At 43.8% G+C, this 12,587-nt stretch overlaps 1 protein-coding gene across 3 annotated transcripts in view; it reads left to right on the top strand.

Moving 5' to 3' along the window:
- LOC126210494 (kelch domain-containing protein 2-like) overlaps positions 1-12,587 on the top strand; it is a 124,945-nt gene that overhangs the window by 94,015 nt on the left and 18,343 nt on the right. For all 3 annotated transcript variants that reach the window (XM_049939729.1, XM_049939728.1, XM_049939727.1), the window contains one exon: positions 6,986-7,167. In XM_049939729.1, coding sequence (XP_049795686.1) covers positions 6,986-7,167 — 182 coding nt within the window. The remainder of the gene's footprint in view (positions 1-6,985; positions 7,168-12,587) is intronic.

The raw sequence follows: 12,587 nt of genomic DNA, 5'->3' as shown, positions 1-12,587 counted from the left end.
TGTTAGTGGGAAGTATCCAAATAACCCGGACGGTGTAACACTGTGCCAAGATGTGCTGGCCGCGCACCAAGGCATGTTTAGCCACAGGGTGATCCTCATTACCAACAAACACTGTCTGCCTGTGTCCATTCATGCGAATGGACAGTTTGTTGCTGGTCATTCCCACATAGAATGCATCACAGTGTAGGCAGGTCAGTTGGTAGATCACGTGGGTGCTTTCACACGTGGCTCTGCCTTTGATCGTGTACACCTTCCGGGTTACAGGACTGGAGTAGGTGGTGGTGGGAGGGTGCATGGGACAGGTTTTACACCAGGGGCGGTTACAAGGGTAGGAGCCAGAGGGTAGGGAAGGTGGTTTGGGGATTTCATAGGGATGAACTAACAGGTTACGAAGGTTAGGTGGACGGCGGAAAGACACTCTTGGTGGAGTGGGGAGGATTTCATGAAGGATGGATCTCATTTCAGGGCAGGATTTGAGGAAGTCGTATCCCTGCTGGAGAGCCACATTCAGAGTCTGATCCAGTCCCGGAAAGTATCCTGTCACAAGTGGGGCACTTTTGTGGTTCTTCTGTGGGAGGTTCTGGGTTTGAGAGGAAGAGGAAGTGGCTCTGGTTATTTGCTTCTGTACCAGGTCGGGAGGGTAGTTGCGGGATGCAAAAGCTGTTGTCAGGTTGTTGGTGTAATGCTTCAGGGATTCCGGACTGGAGCAGACTCGTTTGCCACGAAGAACTAGGCTGTAGGGAAGGGACTGTTTGATGTGGAATGGGTGGCAGCTGTCGTAATGGAGGTACTGTTGCTTCTTGGTGGGTTTGATGTGTACAGACGTGTGAAGCTGGCCATTGGACAGGTGGAGGTCAACATCAAGGAAAGTGGCATGGGATTTGGAGTAGGACGAGGTGAATCTGATGGAACCAAAGGAGTTGAGGTTGGAGAGGAAATTCTGGAGTTGTTCTTCACTGTGAGTCCAGATCATGAAGATGTCATCAATAAATCTGTACCAAACTTTGGGTTGGCAGGCCTGGGTAACCAAGAAGGCTTCCTCTAAGCGACCCATGAATAGGTTGGCGTACGAAGGGGCCATCCTGGTACCCATGGCTGTTCCCTTTAATTGTTGGTATGTCTGGTCTTCAAAAGTGAAGAAGTTGTGGGTCAGGATGAAGCTGGCTAATGAGGAAAGAGGTTTTAGGTAGGGTGGCAGGTGATCGGCGTGAAAGGAAGTGCTCCATCGCAGCGAGGCCCTGGACGTGCGGGATATTTGTGTATAAGGAAGTGGCATCAATGGTTACAAGGATGGTTTCTGGGGGTAACAGATTGGGTAAGGATTCCAGGCGTTCAAGAAAGTTGTTGGTGTCTTTGATGAAGGATGGGAGACTGCATGTAATGGGTCGAACGTGTTGATCTACGTAGGCAGAGATACGTTCTGTGGGGGCTTGGTAACCAGCTACAATGGGGCGGCCGGGATGATTGGGTTTGTGAATTTTAGGAAGAAGGTAGAAGGTAGGGGTGCGGGGTGTCGGTGGGGTCAGGAGGTTGATGGAGTCAGGTGAAAGGTTTTGTAGGGGGCCTAAGGTTCTGAGGATTCCTTGAAGCTCCGCCTGGACATCGGGAATGGGATTACCTTGGCAAACTTTGTATGTGGTGTTGTCTGAAAGCTGACGCAGTCCCTCAGCCACATACTCCCGACGATCAAGTACCATGGTCGTGGAACCCTTGTCCAACGGAAGAATAACGATGGATCGGTCAGCCTTCAGATCACGGATAGCCTGGGCTTCAGCAGTGGTGATGTTGGGAGTAGGATTAAGGTTTTTTAAGAAGGATTGAGAGGCAAGGCTGGAAGTCAGAAATTCCTGGAAGGTTTGCAGAGGGTGATTTTGAGGAAGAGGAGGTGGGTCCCGCTGTGACGGAGGATGGAACTGTTCCAGGCAGGGTTCAATTTGGATAGTGTCTTGGGGAGTTGGACCATTAGGAGTAGGATTAGGATCATTTTTCTTCGTGGCAAAGTGATATTTCCAGCAGAGAGTACGAGTGTAGGACAGTAAATCTTTGACGAGGGCTGTTTGGTTGAATCTGGGAGTGGGGCTGAAGGTGAGGCCTTTGGATAGGACAGAGGTTTCGGATTGGGAGAGAGGTTTGGAGGAAAGGTTAACTACTGAATTAGGGTGTTGTGGTTCCAGATTGTGTTGATTGGAATTTTGAGGTTTTGGAGGGAGTGGAGCTGGAAGTGGGAGATTGAGTAGATGGGAGAGACTGGGTTTGTGTGCAATGAGAGGAGGTTGAGGTTTGCTGGAAAGGTTGTGAAGGGTGAGTGAGTTGCCTTTCCGAAGACGGGAAACCAGGAGATTGGATAGTTTTTTGAGGTGGAGGGTGGCATGCTGTTCTAATTTACGGTTGGCCTGTAGGAGGATGTTCTGAACAGCCGGTATGGATGTGGGAGAGGAAAGATTAAGGACTTTTATTAAGGATAGGAGTTGGCGGGTGTGTTCATTGGCTGAGTTGATGTGTAGGTGAAGGATTAGGTGGGTGAGGGCAATGGATTGTTCAGTTTGGAACTGGTATAGGGACTGATGGAAAGAAGGGTTGCAGCCAGAGATGGGCACTTTAAGTGTGAGGCCTTTGGGGGTAATGCCAAATGTCAGACAAGCCTGAGAAAATAAAATAAGCGAGTGTGCATGTTTGCGGAGGGAATGTAAATAAAACTTAATGGGGTTGTTGTGGGGATGTTGTGAGGGTGACATGGTATTAGAAAGTAGAAAGTGTAACATGAGGTTGAAATGAAAATGAAAATAACTGGAGAAAGTAACTGGAGATCTGTTGTGAAAAAAGGCGAAAAAGTGTTGGTTAAAGCTGGGCTATGTTGATCCTGTGGTGAACTTGGGTTGGTAGACAACGATGTGCACAAAGGTTAGGTGGTTGTGTTGCCGCCAAAACACGTTAAGGGATGGAGAAATTCGGGAAAATTTCGAAAAAACTGCGTGTAAATGTATTAAAAGGAGTGGTTTTGTGGTGGCAGATTATGAAAATGAGGCTAACAATTGTCTGGCGAAGAAATAATGACGTTAAAACCCGTGGGAATCGGCTAAAAATTATCAGTGATGTGGGAAAAACGGAAATGGAAATAAAGCAAAAGTTATCAGAACTAGATGAAATTGTTGTTTAATAGGTGAAAAGAACTGTTTGCGGACTAGAAACAGTGGATTTTATAGCAGCGGTAGTGTTCAAAGCGGAAAAAAAAAATTTTTTTGTTATGGTATGGAAGTGGGTGACGTATTGTTGAGTATATATAGGCGGGATAAAATTGTATAGTAGATTACGGTAAAAAGGAGAAGGTGAATACAAAGTGAAACTACTGGCAGAAACAAAAAGTGAAAATAAGACGACAGAAAAGATTTTGAAATGCAACAGTGACAATAACAAACGTAATTGTTGGGTTCAAATTAATGATATGAATATAATAGAAGGAAACATTCCACGTGGGAAAAAATATATCTAAAAACAAAGATGATGTGACTTACCAAACGAAAGCGCTACCACGAAGAAAAATGATCCTAATCCTACCCCTAATGATCCAACTCCCCAAGCTTCAAGGAATCCTCAGAACCTTAGGCCCCCTGCAAAACCTTTCACCTGACTCCATCAACCTCCTGACCCCACCGACACCCCGCACCCCTACCTTCTACCTTCTTCCTAAAATTCACAAACCCAATCATCCCGGCCGCCCCATTGTAGCTGGTTACCAAGCCCCCACAGAACGTATCTCTGCCTACGTAGATCAACACCTTCAACCCATTACATGCAGTCTCCCATCCTTCATCAAAGACACCAACCACTTTCTCGAACGCCTGGAATCCTTACCCAATCCGTTACCCCCAGAAACCATCCTTGTAACCATTGATGCCACTTCCTTATACACAAATATCCCGCACGTCCAGGGCCTCGCTGCGATGGAGCACTTCCTTTCACGCCGATCACCTGCCACCCTACCTAAAACCTCTTTCCTCATTAGCCAGCTTCATCCTGACCCACAACTTCTTCACTTTTGAAGACCAGACATACCAACAATTAAAGGGAACAGCCATGGGTACCAGGATGGCCCCTTCGTACGCCAACCTATTCATGGGTCGCTTAGAGGAAGCCTTCTTGGTTACCCAGGCCTGCCAACCCAAAGTTTGGTACAGATTTATTGATGACATCTTCATGATCTGGACTCACAGTGAAGAACAACTCCAGAATTTCCTCTCCAACCTCAACTCCTTTGGTTCCATCAGATTCACCTCGTCCTACTCCAAATCCCATGCCACTTTCCTTGATGTTGACCTCCACCTGTCCAATGGCCAGCTTCACACGTCTGTACACATCAAACCCACCAAGAAGCAACAGTACCTCCATTACGACAGCTGCCACCCATTCCACATCAAACAGTCCCTTCCCTACAGCCTAGTTCTTCGTGGCAAACGAATCTGCTCCAGTCCGGAATCCCTGAAGCATTACACCAACAACCTGACAACAGCTTTTGCATCCCGCAACTACCCTCCCGACCTGGTACAGAAGCAAATAACCAGAGCCACTTCCTCTTCCTCTCAAACCCAGAACCTCCCACAGAAGAACCACGAAAGTGCCCCACTTGTGACAGGATACTTTCCGGGACTGGATCAGACTCTGAATGTGGCTCTCCAGCAGGGATACGACTTCCTCAAATCCTGCCCTGAAATGAGATCCATCCTTCATGAAATCCTCCCCACTCCACCAAGAGTGTCTTTCCGCCGTCCACCTAACCTTCGTAACCTGTTAGTTCATCCCTATGAAATCCCCAAACCACCTTCCCTACCCTCTGGCTCCTACCCTTGTAACCGCCCCCGGTGTAAAACCTGTCCCATGCACCCTCCCACCACCACCTACTCCAGTCCTGTAACCCGGAAGGTGTACACGATCAAAGGCAGAGCCACGTGTGAAAGCACCCACGTGATCTACCAACTAACCTGCCTACACTGTGACGCATTCTATGTGGGAATGACCAGCAACAAACTGTCCATTCGCATGAATGGACACAGGCAGACAGTGTTTGTTGGTAATGAGGATCACCCTGTGGCTAAACATGCCTTGGTGCGCGGCCAGCACATCTTGGCACAGTGTTACACCGTCCGGGTTATTTGGATACTTCCCACTAACACCAACCTATCCGAACTCCGGGGATGGGAACTTGCTCTTCAATATATCCTCTCTTCCCGTTACCCACCAGGCCTCAATCTCCGCTAATTTCAAGTTGCCGCCACTCATACCTCACCTGTCATTCAACAACATCTTTGCCTCTGCACTTCCGCCTCGACTGACATCTCTGCCCAAACTCTTTGTCTTCAAATATGTCTGCTTGTGTCTGTATATGTGTGGATGGATATGTGTGTGTGTGCGCGAGTGTATACCTGTCCTTTTTTCCCCCTAAGGCAAGTCTTTCCGCTCCTGGGATTGGAATGACTCCTTACTCTCTCCTTTAAAACCCACATCCTTTTGTCTTTCCCTCTCCTTCCCTCTTTCCTGATGAGGCAACAGTTTGTTGCGCAAGCTTGAATTTTGTGTGTATGTTTGTGTTTGTTTGTGTGTCTATCGACGTGCCAGCGCTTTCGTTTGGTAAGTCACATCATCTTTGTTTTTAGATATATTATTATTATTATTATTATTTATAAAAATGATATGCCACCTAGTATTACAGGTAGCTCTAAAATATTTCTGTTTGCTGATGACATTACCTTGGTAGTAAAGGATGTTGTGTGCAACATTGACTCGGTTTCAAACAGTGCAGTTTACGGCATAAGTTCATGACTTGTAGAAAATAAATTAACACTAAATCACAGTAAGAATCAGTTTTTACAGTTTTTGACACACAATTGAACAAAACCCGACGTTTTAATTTCACAGAATGGGTTGGAAAACCCCACGTTCAGGATCTCGTTCAAAGACTTTTATTTGCTCTCATTTTTACCATTTAAATGGTATCTGAAGTAAGTGATCGTTCGACACAAAAATTAGTCCACTGTGCTTATTTTCATTCGCTTGTGTCGTATGGTATTATAATTTGGGGTAACTCTTCCCATTCTGAAAGGATATTTTTGACTCTGAAATGGGCGGTTCAGGCAATAAGTGGTGTAAGTTTGCAAATCTCTTATCGACCCCTGTTCACTAATCTGGGTATTTTGACACTGGCCTCTCAGTATATATATTTTGCACTGTCATTTCTTGCTAACAATGTCAGCATATTCCCGAGAATACACCCAGTTAATATTTGGCAGAAATCCAACCTTAATTTGGATCTGACTTCCTTAGCTCTTGTGCACTATACTGCTGCTTCCATTTTCAATAAGCCACCACAAGAATTCAAAAATCTTAGCAGTAATCCAAGTATTTTCAAATCGAAACTGAAGAGTTTCCTCACGGGTCACTCCTTCGATTCTGCTGAGGAGTTCCTTGAAAAATTAAGCTAATTCTTATGTTGTATTGTGTCTCCGTTTACTGAAAATTATGGCTTGACTTTTTTTGGTTTCATAAAAATTTTATTTTTATCTGTTGTTACTTTATCTTTTAATTTCATGTACTGACATGTTCCATGATCTTGAACATTTGCTCCTCAGTTTGGTCCTACAGAACTTGATGTGTAAATAAAAAGACCTCATTTGAGAGGGACACACACACACACACACCTATGAGAATGAGTGGGATCTAAAGATCCCAGAAGCTTTGATTAGTATTTTCTACTGTTAACTGTGTGTTGGCAGTAGTGAAGGTTAGTACTGCCCTGCCATTTTGCATCCTTGTGATATTGTTGTATAGCCTCACACCAGTTAACTCTAACAGTGCAGTGGTACTCTTTATTTTACAGCATGCTGCATCATCTTTGTTCTGTAAGCAGACAGTAACTCTTAGCCAAACTTACGATGTTTAAACTCACAGCATGTATAGTGATTGTGTGCAATTGTGTTTCCTGCACGGTCGCCAGACGATTGCTGGGTGCTGGAGGTGCCGGATATCGCATGGTCAGAGCTGAAGGACATACCCTCGATCCACGAAAGGAAGCCACGGCTCTGGCACAAGGCCCCACTGGTCCCAACTGGCGAAATTGTCGTCATAGGCGGCTATGCCAAAAATATCTTTGGCACCGATGAAATGTTTGCTGGGAAGGTGAGTGTCACATTTTCAGTAGGTATACATTATAATGAGAAGCACCAGGTAGTATCCGAGATACAGAGGTCACCCACCGGTGTTCGAAATGTTTGCTCAGTAAACTGTGTCGTTTGTGACCTGCTAGATTTGCAATCCGCACCTGCATGCACACTGCAAGAATGATTTTTGTTGCACATATGTGGTTCCCTGAGTAGGTTATTTTTGAATTTCCACCATAAATACATGCGTACTTGTCAGTGGGAGTTATTCATAATAGGTGGTTTTGGCAGCAAGTTTGCACTCAGAAGTGTGGTGGTGATGTCTTATGGGGGAACCATATAGACTGATCCTCTTTGATTTTCTTCATACTTGCTGAATATTAATTTCAATGTGTGTAAGTAGGTTCCTAAAGCGTTATGATGCAATTGTCAAAGCAGCTTGAAAAGAATTGCCTTCGAAGCTCATAAGATTTCTATGTACTGTTAAGTACAAAAAATTTCCATCATTTTGCAAGATTCACCTGTAGCTGAATGCGTAGCGTGAAAGTCTTAAAATTGCAAAGTCCTGATTCTGTTCTCACTAGTAGTAACATTTTTACTTTTGTCTGAATCCTATATTATCAAATTAGTATGTTACTTAACAAAAACTGAATCATAATTTTTAATAAAGATAATAATGTTTTGTGTGTAATTTTCTAATCACATGAAAATATTAAAATTTGATATAGACATGGAATGCATTATTGTTAAATGAGCAAAATTACGTACATCCTTTATACTATTCAATCTCCAGAAATAAAAATAGCATTATGTTTTCCATTTTTCTACATTTGTGTACCATATTTTGAATACTTACATATATGTTTAATGGTACTTCAAAACCAGCCTCAGAAAAAGTTAGGGCGTTCCCTGCAGGCGACGCACAGTTCTTGCTGGGGGAACTGTGAGAAGTGGGCGACCCTTACTGGGAAGGTGGAAGAGTTGATAGGCTTCATGTAAAAGGAGAACAAAGAACTGATGGGACTTTGTGAAGTTAGATGGAAGGAAAGAGGATGGAAGAAACTGAGGAAAGGCTCTACTGCAGTGGTGGACAAGAAGCCAAAAATGTAGTAAGTATCATAGTAAAACCAAACCTAGAGGAATGTGTGGAATACACAAGTGATAGGATGATGAGGACTCGGCTGAGGACAAGGAATGTAGTGAAGGATTTCATCCAAGTATATGCGCCACAAACAGGAAATAAAGAAGAGAACATAGAGGATTTTCTAGAGGTATTGGAGACTATAATTACAGATGTGGAAGCAATAGTTAAGGGTGACCCAAATACTCAGGTAGGCAAAGAAAGACTGGGGAAGGAGGAGATAATTGGCCCATATGGATATGGGAGGAAAAATGAGGAAGGAGAGAAACTGGTTGATTTCTGTGAAAGAAACGGGCTGATTGTGAGCAACACATGGTTCCCTAAAAAGAACAGCCAAAAGGTAACGAGATATGGGTCGGGTGATAGACGGACAAAGATGGTGGAAAAGAAAAATCGGAGACAGTTGACTGATGTAACTGCACTCCCAGGAGAGGCTTTTGATGGAGACCATCGAGTGGTGGTGGCAAAGATGAGATTCGATGAATTGAAAGACATAAAGGAAGAAAGGCAAAGGAAAATAAAAGTGTGGAAACTAAAGGATGGCATGGTACAAGAAAAGTGTAAGGAGGTACTTAAGCATAAAATCCCTAACATCGAGTATGGCAATGTGGAAGAGGAATGGAGTAAGTTCAAAGAAGTATTTGTAAGCTCTTCTGAGAAGACCTGTGGCAGAGTGCCCAGAAGGGTAAAGGAAAAGGAGACACCATGGTGGAATGAGAGAGTGAAGGAGGCAGTAAAAGAAAAGAAAAAAGCCTGGCATGAATGGAACAGAGACTGAACAGCTGAAAGTAAAAGGAAATACCAGGATCGTAAATATAAGTGTAAGAAAATGGTAGCAGAAGAAAAGAGGAAAATCTGGGAGAAATTCACCCAAGACTTGGAAAAAGATATTGCTAGTGGTAAGAGGATAATATATTGAATTACAAAAAGTATGAGGAAGGAAAAAATATACACAAAGCTAGTGAAAGGGGAAAGCGGAGAGCTATTAATGCAACCAGAGAAGATAAGGAAAAGATGGAAAGAGTACTGTGATAAATTACACTACTGGCCATTAAAATTGCTACACCAAGAAGAAATGCAGATGATAAACGGGTATTCATTGGACAAATATATTATACTAGAACTGACATGTGATTACATTTTCATGCAATTTGGGTGCATAGATCCTGAGAAATCAGTACCCACAACAACCACCTCTGGCCGTAATAACGGCCTTGATACGCCTGGTCATTGAGTCAAACAGAGCTTGGATGGCGTGTACAGGTACAGCTGCCCATGCAGCTTCAACACGATACCACAGTTCATCAAGAGTAGTGACTGGTGTATTGCGACGGGCCAGTGGCTCGGCCACCATTGACCAGACATTTTCAATTGGTGAGAGATCTGGAGAATGTGCTGGCCAGGGCAGCAGTCGAACATTTTCTGTATCCAGAAAGGCCCGTACAGGACCTGCAACATGCGGTCGTGCATTATTCTGCTGAAGTGTAGGGTTTCGCGGGGATCGAATGAAGGGTAGAGCCACAGGTCGTAACACATCTGAAATGTAATGTCCACTGTTCAAAGTGCCATCAGTGCGAACAAGAGGTGACCGAGACATGTAACCAATGGCAACCCATACCATCATGCCGGGTGATATACCAGTATGGCGATGACGAATACACGCTTCCAATGTGCGTCACCACGATGTCGCCAAACATGGATGCGACCATCGTGATGCTGTAAACAGAACCTGGATTCATCCGAAAAAATGACGTTTTCCCATTCGTGCACCCAGGTTCGTCGTGGAGTACGCCATCGCAGGCGCTCCTGTCTGTGATGCAGCGTCAGGGGTAACCACATCCATGGTCTCCGAGCTGATAGTCCATGCTGCTGCAAACATTGTCGAACTGTTCGTGCAGATGGTTCTTGTCTTGCAAATGTCCCCATCTGTTGTCTCAGGGATCGAGACATGGCTGCGCGATCCGTTACAGTCATGCGGATAAGATGCCTGTCATCTCGACTGCTAGTGATATGAAGCCATTGGGATCCAACACGGCGTTCCGTATTACCCTCTTGAGCCCACTAATTCCATATTCTGCTAACAGTTATTGGATCTCCACCAACACGAGGAAACGTGATGGTATGCATTTCTCCTCCTTACACGAGGCATCACAACAACGTTTCACCAGGCAACACCGGTCAACTGCTGTTTGTGTATGAGAAATCGGTTGGAAACTTTCCTCATGTCAGCAAATTGTAGGTGTCGCCACTGGCGCCAACCTTGTGTGGATGCTCTGAAAAGCTAATCATTTGCATATTACAGCATCTTCTTCCTGCCAGTTAAATTTCGCGTCTGTAGCATGTCATGTTCGTGGTGTAGCAATTTTAATGGCCGGTAGTGTACTAAATATGAAGAACAGCAATGGAAAGGGAATAGAAGTAAGGCAGGGGTCTGGAAGAAGAGGAGGATATAACGATAGAAGTGGAACTAGCTCTGAGAAAAATGAAAACAGGAAAGGCACCTGGGATAGATGAAATTCCTGTGGAGATGATAAAGGCAGCTGGACCAGTTGGGCTACAGTGGCTATATAGACTAATAAGATTTGGACCCAAAAATGTTTACCTGAAGAATTGGAAAGGGAATAATAACCCCAGTTTTCAAGAAGGGTTACAGGAAAGTATGTGACAACTATCGAGGGATTACACTCATATCCCAAGTAGCTAAAATAATGGAGAGGATACTGGAAAGAAGAGTGAGGGAAAAAGTGGAAGGGCAGTTAGAAGAGGAGCAGTATGGCTTTCGTCATGGTAGATCAACAGTGGACCCAATATTTAGTATGAGACAGTTGATGGAAAGACATTGGGAGTATGGGAAAGATCTGGTGATGACATTTCTCGACCCAGTGAAAGCATATGACAGTGTTCCCCTGGAAAAGGTATGGGTAAGAATGTTACGGAACTAAGACAAGGAATTGTGATATCACCACTACTATTTATAATAGTGATGGATGAAATAGTCAAAGAGGCCAAAGAAGCCGATAGAGGAAGGGGAATGAAGTTGTTACTATTTGTGGTGTGGGGAACAAGCAGTAAGGAGGTACAAAAACAAATAGATATCCTAAATGATAAGGTCGAAGAAATGTGGAATAAAATTTAGTCTGGAGAAAAGCAAGACTATGGTGGTAACCAGAGGGGAAAGAGAGGGTAAGGGACAAACTCATATTAAGGGACGGGATATTGAAATAGTGGACAACTATAAATATTTGGGAAGTGTATTAATGGGGAAAGCTCATTTGGAGACAGAAATTAGCAAAAGAATACAACAGAGTAGTACATTTTACCAGTGTGTGAGGGGCTTGGTGTGGGGAAAGGGAAGTGCCAGTGAGGTGCAAGCTGGTGCTATACAAGACCTACTTCCCACCCATACTAATTTATGGCTCAGAGACTTGAACTATGATTAGAAGAGAGGAGAGTAGGATACAGTCCAGTGAAATAAAGTTTCTGAGAAGTATGCTAGGGAAGACGAGCAGAGACATAGTGAACAATGAAGATGTTAGGGAGGAAATTGTCTGAGAAAATTGAAAAGAATAGATTAAAATGGTTTGGGCATGTGAAGAGGATGGGAGAGGGAAGAACACCAAGAAGAATGATGGAGTTCAAGATTGAGGGCAAGAGGCCAAGAAGAAGACCGAGAACAAGATGGATTTATACAATAAGGATGATTTTAAGGAGGAGAAACCTGCTATGGAACCAAATTGTAGAGGAAGAATGGTGGAAAGACTGAGTAAAGTGGCGAAGTACCATTGATACCCCAACTCGACCAGATTTTGGATGGGGGGGGGGGGGGGGGGAGACGATGATGATGATGGCTTACATATTCAAGTGATTAGTAATTAAAAATATAAACATGTTATTAAAAAAATGAGATTCAGTACTTGTTAACTAATCTTTCCATTTCATAACAATTATGGGATTTCGATGAAAATAAAAAAATATGCCCCCTTGCAAGATTCAAACCAGCACTCGGCTATCTTTGGCTTTTTGAATTACATTGTATTGCTTTAGGAAATTTGTCTGGGTGCTAACCTTCAAATCATATTTGAAGAAAAGCAATGAGGGCCAGTCTCCTAGGCCCCTTTCTTAGATGGTAAGAAAAGAGAATAGGAATGCCATCCTGAGGTATGTATTGAGGATAAAAATCAAGTAAGTAAGTGAATCATGACACACGAAATCTCTCTAGTCACTATTTTGTGTTAGTGATATTGATATTGGTATAGAATAGTAGAAGGAAGAATCCAACAGTTCCTCACTTCTTAATT

Source organism: Schistocerca nitens, chromosome 10, assembly GCF_023898315.1.
Source record: "Schistocerca nitens isolate TAMUIC-IGC-003100 chromosome 10, iqSchNite1.1, whole genome shotgun sequence".
NCBI classification, from domain to species: domain Eukaryota; kingdom Metazoa; phylum Arthropoda; class Insecta; order Orthoptera; family Acrididae; genus Schistocerca; species Schistocerca nitens.
Note: the sequence above shows the minus strand (reverse complement) of the source record. Positions and strands in the feature narration are given on the sequence as shown.